The sequence below is a fragment of the Diplotaxodon limnothrissa genome, linkage group LG18, assembly GCF_057381915.1.
Source record: "Diplotaxodon limnothrissa isolate DT_005_m linkage group LG18, D_limnothrissa_male_GT1.1, whole genome shotgun sequence".
In the NCBI taxonomy this organism is placed as follows: Eukaryota; Metazoa; Chordata; class Actinopteri; order Cichliformes; family Cichlidae; genus Diplotaxodon; species Diplotaxodon limnothrissa.
The window spans coordinates 1,731,067-1,741,612 of NC_140613.1; the positions used below are offsets into that span (position 1 = coordinate 1,731,067).

The 10,546-nt window shown below is 48.3% G+C and overlaps 2 protein-coding genes across 3 annotated transcripts in view; one reads left to right on the plus strand and one right to left on the minus strand.

Moving 5' to 3' along the window:
- lamc1 (laminin, gamma 1) overlaps positions 1-5,892 on the plus strand; it is a 48,459-nt gene extending 42,567 nt beyond the window's left edge. For both annotated transcript variants that reach the window (XM_085377364.1, XM_085377365.1), the window contains exons 21-28: positions 33-170; positions 1,948-2,092; positions 2,164-2,313; positions 2,392-2,506; positions 2,822-3,021; positions 3,103-3,261; positions 3,343-3,442; positions 3,582-5,892. In XM_085377364.1, coding sequence (XP_085233490.1) covers positions 33-170; positions 1,948-2,092; positions 2,164-2,313; positions 2,392-2,506; positions 2,822-3,021; positions 3,103-3,261; positions 3,343-3,442; positions 3,582-3,838 — 1,264 coding nt within the window. In that variant the 3' untranslated portion in view covers positions 3,839-5,892. The remainder of the gene's footprint in view (positions 1-32; positions 171-1,947; positions 2,093-2,163; positions 2,314-2,391; positions 2,507-2,821; positions 3,022-3,102; positions 3,262-3,342; positions 3,443-3,581) is intronic.
- A 1,781-nt stretch (positions 5,893-7,673) lies between these two features.
- Positions 7,674-9,871, minus strand: LOC146612760 (uncharacterized). Its single transcript, XM_085377550.1, has 3 exons — positions 9,649-9,871; positions 8,877-8,951; positions 7,674-8,608 (listed from the first exon to the last, which is right to left on the minus strand). Exons 1-3 carry the CDS (start codon positions 9,824-9,826, stop codon positions 7,674-7,676), a joined length of 1,188 nt encoding a protein of 395 aa, XP_085233676.1. The 5' UTR covers positions 9,827-9,871.
- Positions 9,872-10,546: the final 675 nt, after the last annotated feature.

Sequence of the window (10,546 nt, forward strand, 5' to 3'; positions counted from 1 at the left end):
GACACAAACCGTTTGGACTTTTCTCCCTGCAGACACAAGATGGACGCTGACCAGATTGAGAGGATCGCCAAAGACGCCAACGATACGTCCAACAAAGCATACAACCTGCTGCAGAAGACTCTGGAGAAAGAGAGGAAAACGAGCGAGGAGATCGAGGAGCTCAACACGAAGTACGTCCCACCGCCTGACGAAACCTCACTTTAGTTAGTTTTTCCCTGCCGTCATGGTTACAGGTGGTTTTTGCCTTTTTGTTTTTGATTTGTGAGGTTTTTGTTGCTTTGTGTGAGAAATCCTCCTCGGTTTGGCCCTGTGGAGGTTTTTTGGAGGTTTCGTCTCCCCTTCATTTGTTTTTCATCCTTCACGGTTGCTCTGCTTCGGTTTTGTCCACGTTGTGGTTTTTTGAATCTTCGGTCACATCTGTTCAGTTATTCCATCCCTTTTTTTGAGTCTCTATTTTTTTCTTGTTCTTGTGGTTAATTTGCTTTATTTCGACTCATTCTTGGGACCTTTGTAGTGATTATACGCGGCTCTGTGGTCATTTTGCATCTCTTTGTGGTCATATTGTGTCTCCTGGTCATTATAGCTGTGAGGAATTTTTTTTTTTTTCATTTTTAACTATTTTTATAGTAACTTTCTGAACTCCTTGGTGGTTTCTTTGCATCCCATTTTGTTGGCCAGTTTGTCTCCCCCCAGGGCTCTGGAGTGCAAATGTGACCAAATTTTTCAATGGTGCAACTAAAAAAATCTTAGGTCGCACCGCATCGACCAACTGTTTGAGTAAAAAAAGAAAAAGTGTCTGCAACTCTGAAAGTCTCCGTGTGGTCAACAACAGACGCACGTTATCGTTGTCTAAACCAATCAGAGATAGTCAAGGGCGGGACCTCTCTGATTGGCCGTGGTCCAGTTGAAAGTGCAGGCAGAGAGGGAGGTGAGTAGCTTGAATAAAGCGATATCGATTCATTTAATCCTGAATCGACTTTTAAGTATAACTGTGTTTTGCCAGAAACGCCAGAATCTCAGGTTAAATATTTCCACAAACAGTAAATGAGAGCAGGCACACGGACTCCACACAAAGACGGAAACACAGACCCGAAGCATCAGAATCAGTTTTCTGTTTCGGCTTTCTGACCCGACGGCCCGTACACGGACACGCCGTCGGGGCTGAAAGCCGACAGCTCGCTGATGCGTCGGGTCCGCGCTGTGTTTACGTCTTTTTTGTGTTGATTCTGAGCTGCAGGTTTTGTCTCTCGCCAACCAAAATTCACTGAACCAGCAGCAAAAGAAGATCAAACTACGCTCCACATTTGATAAACATCGTCATGAATTCCCTCTGAGCGTCGCTGTTTTGCTTCCACCACAATAAAACTCACACACGCTGTGTGTGTGTGTGTGTGTGTGTGTGCGCGTGCGTGCGTGCGTGCGTGCGTGTGTGCGTGTGTACTCCAAGAACAGTTTCTCATCTCAAATCTGTTTTCTGTATTATTCATTCTCTTATTATAACACTGCGGTGTTCAGCAATGCGGTTGAAAAACTTGGGTGCGCCTAACTTTTCTGCTGGTGCGGCACCAGTGCAACCGTGGCGACCCGTTAGTCTAGAGCTCCGCCCCTTCAGTCATTTTCCTTTTGTCGTTACTTTGCTTCTTAAAGTCATTTTTCATCCCTTTATAATACCATAATAATGCCAATCGCTGGAATTAATACTGAAGTTTTTGGGATTCTTTTAATGTTATTTGATGCTCTGCAGCTCGTCCACACGGGCTCTCGTGCATCCAGCAAGCTGTTCATCAGATCGTTTTGGAAAGGACAGAAACGTACAGCTCGTTCTTTGGTCTCACAGCTGGCTTCAGATCCAGAGTGATTTTTGTTGTCAGACATTTCCTTCAAAGATGGAAGAGGAAGAGTCGTTGAGCAGACTTCCTGATCGTCTGTGTTTTGTGTCCTGTCCAGGTACAACGAGGCGAAGGAACTGGCCAAGAGCCTGGAGAAACAGGCCACCAAGGTTCAGACCGAGGCCGAGGAGGCCGGAAACAAAGCTTTGAAGCTCTTCGCTAACCTGACCAGCCTCCCGCAGATCGACACCAAGGCCCTGGAGGTGAGAGATGGACGCCGCAGTTTAATGTGAAACAGCGGAGGAAAAGTGTCGTAACTCACGTTTGTTTTCAGGAGGATGCCAATAAGATCAAGAAGGAGGCGACGGACGTCGACAAGCTGATCGATAAGACGGAGAAGGAGTACAACGACCTCCGAGAAGACCTGAAGCCCAAAGAGCAGGAAGTGCGCAAACTGCTGGATAAAGGCAAAAGTGAACAGCAGGTGAGTTCAGGGCCTCTGGGAGCTTCTCAGGAGAAAAAAACGCAACACACAAAACTGTTTCCTCTTCCTGTGCAACAGACGGCCGATCAGCTGCTCGCTCGAGCCGACGCCGCCAAAGCTCTGGCCGAGGAGGCGGCGAAGAAGGGCCAGGCGACGTTTAAGGAGGCTCAGGACATCCTGGACAACCTCAGAGGTACCCGAGTGTCCGCCGTTCACCGGTTTCTGTCCGTGCTGCGTTATTGGTCCGTTCAAAACAAGATAATTAATAAAAAATCCTGTAAAACTGTCCATCGAGGCTTTGAGTTGACTTTAACAACAAAAAAACCTCTTGAAGGTGCTAATAGTTTGTAATGCGTCCCCTTTTCCATTTTCCTGAAATGCACCATTTCTGCTTCAGGCTCCGGGTGAGATGGTAAAAATCTGCACGGAGATTTAAAATAAAGCCGTTTTCGTCACGTAACTCTGATCCTCGTCCACCTGCGGGGTTTTTCTCTCTGACTTCCTGCAGATTTTGATAAGAGGGTCAACGACAACAAGACCGCCGCAGAGGAAGCCTTGAAGAAGATCCCCATCATCAACGCCACTATCATGGCCGCCAACGAGAAGACCAGGCAGGCGGAGGAGGCGCTGGGCAACGCTGCCGTCGATGCTCGAGAGGCAAAGAGCAAGGCGGAGGACGCCGAGAGGATAGCCAGTAATGTGCAGAAGGTAAAGCGGCGGCTCGTCATTGGCCTGTGTCAGCTCGCCGGTTTCTCTCCTCTCACTGTGATTAAACTCGTGTCCTCGCAGGGCTCCGCCAAGACCAAAGAGGAGGCGGAAAAAGCCTTCCAGGACACCACCAATCTCGACAACGAGGTCAACGACTTGATGGCACAGCTGACCGACGCCGAGAAGGAGCTCGAGGAGAAGAAGGCCCAGGCCGACCAGGACATGATGATGGCGGGGATGGTACGACTCGCTCGTCACTGAACTCTCAGACTCTTTCTCCGGACATTATAAAAAGTTTAACATCCGTGTTCCTGTCCTCAGGCTTCAAACAGTGCAAAGGACGCCGAGGATAACGCCCGCAAAGCGAAGAGTACAGTGAAGACGGTCCTGAAGGTCATCACGGACCTGATGAACCAGCTTGGTAAGAACACCAGTCGAGCTGCAGCACCTGAACTTCTGAGAATGACTCCTTTCTTCGGGAGAAACCATAACGCTGCCTTTTTAATTAAAGAACTGAGCGATTGACGGGGAAACTAACTGTGGTTTTGTTTCGTGTGCAGGAAACATCGATAAGATCGACCTGAGCAAACTGAATGAGATCGACGAGTCGCTGAAGAAGGCCAAGGGCGAGATGGACAAAAGCGACCTGGAGAACAAGCTTAAGGAGCTGAACAACGTGGCGCAGACTCAGGAGGCGATGATCAACGACTACGACCGGCAGATCCGCGAGATCCGCGCCGACATCGCCAACCTCAACGACATCAAGAACACATTACCCGAAGGCTGCTTCAACACGCAGTCCCTGGAGAATCCTTAACCCTAACCCCGCCCTTCTCTTCCTCTAGCCCCGCCCCTTGCCCCACACTCACATCTAACACTCCGGCGAGCACGCCGCCTTTTACCAAAAACACTTTTTGTTTCAGATTTTTTTTTCTTTGACGAGACAGAAGCCGACGTGTGAAACCATGATCACGTTTTCAGCCGCCGAGAAGCAGCTGATTTTTTTTTCCCGAGACGCAGGGGCGTGGTTACGCTCGAACGAACTAAACGGCGTCGAGAAGCCGTGCGGAGGAACCAGAACCACAAACCCGACGTGACTGCAGCCGTCTGCTCCACAGCAGGAAGTTTGAGCGACGCAGGAAGCTCTGCCCACATTTCTGTTTTCTGTGTCCCACCAGCCATTTCCCATCGTGCCCAGGGGCGCTTTCGCAGCGTCCGCTCACTGAACGCCACTGCCTCCTCTAACCGGCAAACACAGTGAAGGAACCCTCGCTTTTCCTCTGAAGCTACGTGCCCATGCAAACAGCAGGAGACCTCCTCATCCTGCACCTCCTCCGACAGTGTTTTCTCCTCCAAACAGGTTAAAGATGCAAACTCGGCCGCTCCGCGACGAACCGCAGAAATCCAAAAACATTTCAAAACTAAACTCGTTTCTAGACGACGCATCGCGATGATATCAAGATTTCTCGTCAAGCTTGCAAAAAATTAAAAATGTAAAACTTGGAATATTGAGCCTGAAGATGTAAACCTGGGAGATTCTCTCGAGTTACGAAGGTAAAATGAAAGCGCCGTCATGACTGTGAGAGATGTGAGATTCAGGATGTTGTTAAAAAGATAAAATGCCGAGTGAGCGTTTTTACCCAGAATGGCTCTAAAACGCTGATTTCTTTCTTGCAATGAGATGAAATCTCGATGTTATTTCGATGTTCTTGACGATTTCCTGTCGCAAGACGATCTGGGAGAGCGACGCGAGCATTGCTGCTCCTCGGTGTCGATAAGCTGTCGCAGGTGTTTGGCAGGAAGTCTTTTCAGTTTTGTGTTTTCGGGGCTTTTCCTGCTTCGTCTTCGGCGCGCTCTCCACGCTTCAACGCTCCCGTCTGGACTGTCACGCGTTAACGCTTCGCTCCAGGCTCGATCCAACACTATGCAACTTTGTACATTTTGCGTAGCGAGAGTTTTATCTGATACACTGGTGCTAATAATAATTATTTCAAATGTTCTATTTTTGTGTGAATGTTTTTTTTATTATTCTGACACAGAGTGAGGAACTTTTGTCGTGTGTAAATATCTGATGATTCAGGACGGGCTGATTTTCTCCACCCTGCAAACAGCCTCCATCACAATCAATCAACGGGAACCTCCAGCATAAATATCTATAAATATCTATAAATATGAATATCTCATCACATGTGCCTAGTTATTATTATTATTATTATTATTATGCTTGCTTGTATACAAGGCTCAGTGTTGCTGCCTCATAGCGACACCATTACGTTTGTGTTTTGATTCTCGTGTTTGTTTTCACCCTCTCACCAATCAGGTTGTTTTTTGAGTGGGCGTGGCCTGCCTCACCAGTCATTTCACTGAATGGAGTTAACAAGTCACATGTGGCTAAAGTAGCTTTTGATTAGTGTTTTTGTGCCTTAATATTAAAGTTCCTGCGAGGGCGTCCATGCTTTCATTTTGTCCTCGTGTCGGTACTGAAGCAGGTTTTTCTTTTTGTTGTTTAAAAATCAGGTCCCAAAGAGAATTTAAAATGCCACTAGACTATTGTGCTTTTATTTTGAAACCCCCTCCCCTGACCAGTGCTGGGGAGGCTTTTGTCTGTTTTTATTTCCCTCCTCCATCCATTCGGCCGCTCTGCAGGTGGTGCAGCTCACGTGATGTATAAACAGTATTTTAAGTTATAATGAACCGCTTATTCGTTTTGCACCGCCCCCCACGTCGCCTCAGACAGTGATGTGCGAGCTGCGCGGCGTGCAGGGCCGCACGTCTGCAGCCCTGTGAGGACCTGAACCACCCGAGTGTTTGTTCTTGTTTGTGCCCACGTGCCTGTAAATCCAAACGTAACATTTGAATAATAAATAAATTCCTACAGTTTGTTCGCGTGTGCTCCTGTTTTCTCAGCAGACTGTAACACAAAGATGGACGTAAACGCCACAGAGCCTTAGCGCTAGTGTTACAACGGCTGCCATGCTGGTTTCCTGGAGGCATGACGGAGACACATTTGGAGGATCGGGTCCCAACACCACAAAGACGGTCCAGGGGTCGGGTTAGCTTAAGTGAAGCCCAGCAGACAGCTAGCGGCTCCACCCACCTCTGTCACCATCCACCTGCTGGTCAAAGAGGCCACGCCTCTAATAATGCAAACCTTAAGCCTTAATAAATGTAAACAGGTGAGCTGTAAGAACATCCTCCCCCTGTACAGGTGTTAACTGTAAACATTTTAACATGGAGCCTCCAGTGGACGTTAGAGGAACTGCAGGGTTAGCTTTTACTTTTGTTTTTATAAGACTGAAAATTGGAAAACTCTGGAAAACTCCGGGAACTAAAGAGGGAATAACTACATGCATGTTTCCATCCGTGGGCTTTTCCTCCTAAACAGAGTGTTTGAGTCCTTGCGCACACCGAATGTTTGACGTGTTTTCTGTTGCCAACTCTCGTCATCCAGACCAACCACGCAAAAGTTAACCGCCGACGTCCTGAGGTCATGAAACCGAACACGGAGGGCCGAGCAGGTGAACTCATCAAGCGACACCTGAAAACATCTGGGCTGCTGCTGTGTGAAAGCTCCTGTATCAACTTTATTTAAACCTTTTTTGTGCATCAAAAGATTCCTGAATATAAAATATACAAAGTGATGTCTTATTTGTTGAAAAGGTCAGAGGTCACTGCATTCATTTTTTATATTTCACACAAAATCCCAACATTTAAATAAAACAAAATATTAATATCAGTTCTGATCAGACTGACACCATATTTACTCTGGTTCCCTTTGAACACAGATCAAAGCAAATCACATGAAAAGAAAATTTTATTGGGTCTCAAACTTCTGCATCGCCTTTAATAAAAACTAAAATGAGAGGAAACTGACACGTGACCTGTGTGTCTGTGCTGTTTTTGAATCTTGTCTTTTGAGAAATGTTTAAAACGATCACTTAGGAACAGCAGCGAGGAACTTGTTTACGTCCCGTGGATGTTTCATTCTTTCAGTGTAAATTTTAAAGGAATTTTTAAGCTAAAATGTAAAACCTGAGTCAAAAAGTTCTTCTGGCATTCAAAAGAAAACTTTCATGGAAAAATCTGATGTCATCAACCAAATCCTGTCAGAATTAACAGGAAACTGAATCTTCTTCTTGTCTAAAGGTTTAGAAAGTGTGAATGTTAAAGATTTTAAACTCTTTTGAGCTGAGATTTTTATTGCGCATGAGCTCTGTCCGGCCTGCAGTACCTTCAGGGCCCACCAGAGGGCCATGACACACAGTCTGGGCCTCACTGATCCAGAGGGCGTGAAGAAGTGTTTCTGCAGGTGAACCGTGAGCCGCGGTCTGCAGACACCACGCAGGTTTTTATCATCGTGAGACTGCGTGGAGGTTTAAAAGTGCACCAGGTGTGAATGCGGCCTCCAGAACTTTAACAGGAAATAAGTCACGGCCGTGGCGTCTGCGGCGTCCTCGAGCCCATGTGACCTCGTTCCACTTTTGGGCTCTCATTGGTCCGTAACTGACAGCGAATGGCGGTCGACCCCGCAGCGCCTGATAAATAATCCAGATTATAAAAGGAAAAAAAAAAGTCCTGATTCACGGAGTGGCACCACCCAATCTGTGGTTAAAACAGGAAGTGTGATTTCCGCCCACAGTCCTCGCCACCCGTCAGGACGCTGCACTCTCACCGTGGTTTTTCATGTGGCGCCGCAGCGTGTACACGTCGCTGAAGCAGCGGTTGCAGTGGCTGCAGCAGTACGGCCGCTCCTCCGTGTGGTGCTTCATATGGTGTTTAAGTGGCGTGCTGAGAGCGAAGCCCCTCCCGCACACGGGGCAGGTGTAGGGCTTCTCGCCCGTGTGCGTCCTCATGTGGATCTTCATGTCCGAGCTGGCCGTGAAGCCCCTCCCACACATGCGGCAGCTGTAGGGTTTCTCCCCGGTGTGCGTGCGGGCGTGGCGGATCATGGAGGAGGTGATGTTGAAGCCCTTCCCACAGATGGTGCAGTGGTACGGCTTCTCGCCAGTGTGCGTCCTCATGTGAATCTCCATGTTGTTCTTGCGGGTGAATCGCTTCCCGCACAGCCGGCAGCTGAAAGGCTTCTCGCCCGTGTGGCTGCGTGTGTGCACCTTCAGCTCCACCCGCCGCTGGAAGCTTTTCCCACATAACTTGCAGACGTGGCTCTTCAGGTGTGTCCGTAGGTGCTCCAGCAGGCGTTGCCGGTCAGCCTGCGGCTCGCCGCACACGCTGCAGAGGCAGCACTCGGTGGCGGCGTGAGTCTCGGCGTGGTTCAGCAGAGAACCCCGGTAGCTGAACTTCATCCCGCAAACTTTACAGCTGCAGGAAGTCCCACCTCCTCCACCGCCTTCACCAACAGCAGGAGCACCATGCGGAGGAGGAGCAACGGGCTCCTCACAGGAAGTGCTCGGCTGGGCTTCGTCTTTCATTATCTCCACCATCTGAGCCTCCTCCTCCTCAGGCAGCTCATGCTTGAATGGTTTAACATCCTCCTCTGCTGCCTGAGGAGCGACCCACACCTCCTCCTGCTGCTCCTGCTGCTCCTGCTTGATGGTCGGCGGCTCAGACTCCTGGAGGTGCTGAGTGTCTGCAGAGGACGAGAGCGTGTTTTTTTTTATTTCTGGAGAATATTTGAAACATTAAAAAGATTCTTGAGCTTAAAGAAAACAAACAGAACCACAAACTGCAGAAAACAAATCGACGAGCAGCTCATTAGTGAATGAACATGGTGCAATAAATGTATTGTCAGAAGGACATTTTTCCAAACACTTGAATTTTCTTGCATTTACTTGAGTGGGGTTAGGGGTCGCCACTTCAGCATGCAGTCAAGTTCTGTACTCTTGTTAATGACCTACTAGTTGCATTCAGGTGTGCTGCAGCAGGGACACATGGAAACGTCTCAGGCCCTCGAGGACTGGAGGTCGAGACCCCTGCCGTGAATAAAAGAATCAGGAAGAACGTGACAGTTTTAAGCTGACACTGAAGATAACCTGCTCGCCACCGGGTGTGATCAGTGTAGGTTGCCATGGCGACTTAACCACGCTAGCTAACCCATTCATCTCCCCATAGACGAGCCCAGGACAGGTCTCCCTGCCTGCTGACCAATCAGATCTCTGGAGGACCCCTCAGTGCAGGTGGGAGGGTCTGAAGTCTACCTGAAGAGCCTCAGTGAGAAACTTTGACTGTTGTCTGAAAGCAACTTTACAATCCTTTTACGATGATTAAATCAGAACACCTGCGTTTGTCTTTATTCGTTTTTATACTCAGAGTGTGAAAGCCTCGCACATTAAACACTCATTTATTATAATCCATCAGGTCAGCCTGTGTTGATCTGCTCACTGATGCTGGGGGGGAGGGGCTAAAACTAGCCCTGATAACGAACCAAAGCAGAAATAACAGAACGTTTGTTTATTTGTTCAAAGAGCTTGGAGCCGGCTCGAGTCAAACATCACCCGATTAATGAAAGAGTTTATTCAGCGTGTTTCCTTCACCCTCAGAGGAGCTCAAACCTGTGACGTCAGGGGGCGGAACCAGGTGAGGAAGTTTGACGTTAGCGGGTCTGTCAGTTTTCGTTCCGCTGAAGCTTTTATTGTGAAAAATAAACAACAGAACCAGAAGCTCGCTCACGTTGGACCGGACCTGTGTGCGCGTCCCCGCCGACAGTCACGGGCTTCGTAGGTGCGTACAGGCGGATGAGCTCGTCCTCGCGTTCCACCATCACTCTCTCCACCAGCACGAGGATCTCCTCCGCCGCCGCCGCGAGCCGCTCCGTTACCGCCGCGCGGAGGAGCCGCAGGTGCGCCATGCTGACCGGAAGAGCCCGAAAACAGCCGAAAACAGGCAGCAGCCGCCGGATTTTAGTCCCTGCAGCGCACTGCGGCTGCGTCAACAGCAGGAGACGGAAGTTCCACTTACACTTCACAATAAGAGCTTATATTTGTACATTTCTGTTATCCTGCAGCCTTGAATATTTTTTTAAGTTATTTTATATGTTTTGTGGATTTGAAATGTTTTTCTAGCAGTCTCAAGTCTCTCTGTGTATGTGTGTGAGAGAGATCTTTTTTTTGTTTTCTCGTTCTTTTCGGTCCTGAGTTTTTGGTTCAAAGGTTAATGAAGGTAAAGTAAAACCAGATAAGAGCTGCACATGAAGTGTGACTGCGACTTTCCGTCATCGGTGAGTTCAGATCCTTTACAGGACTCTAAACCTGAGCGCTCCCAAAAATAACTACAGTAATATTGGAAATAAAGCATTTTCTTATTCTGACATTTCACCTGAATATTCTGCAGGCGGTGCCGTTGAATGGGAGCAGGTTTAAACGTCGGTGTCAGTGATGTGCGCGCTCACACAGAGGCGCTGTGTGCTTTAATAAATCCAACTCGTCCTGCAGCAGGAAGAGGACGAAGACTTCATTTCATGAAATCAAACAGACTAGCTGAAATGTTGACGAGCAAAAGTCCAAACTCTTGTGACGATGCAGGGCGATTTAAAGGTAGGTTTTAAAGGTAGAAAAGCCAACTGGCTGCT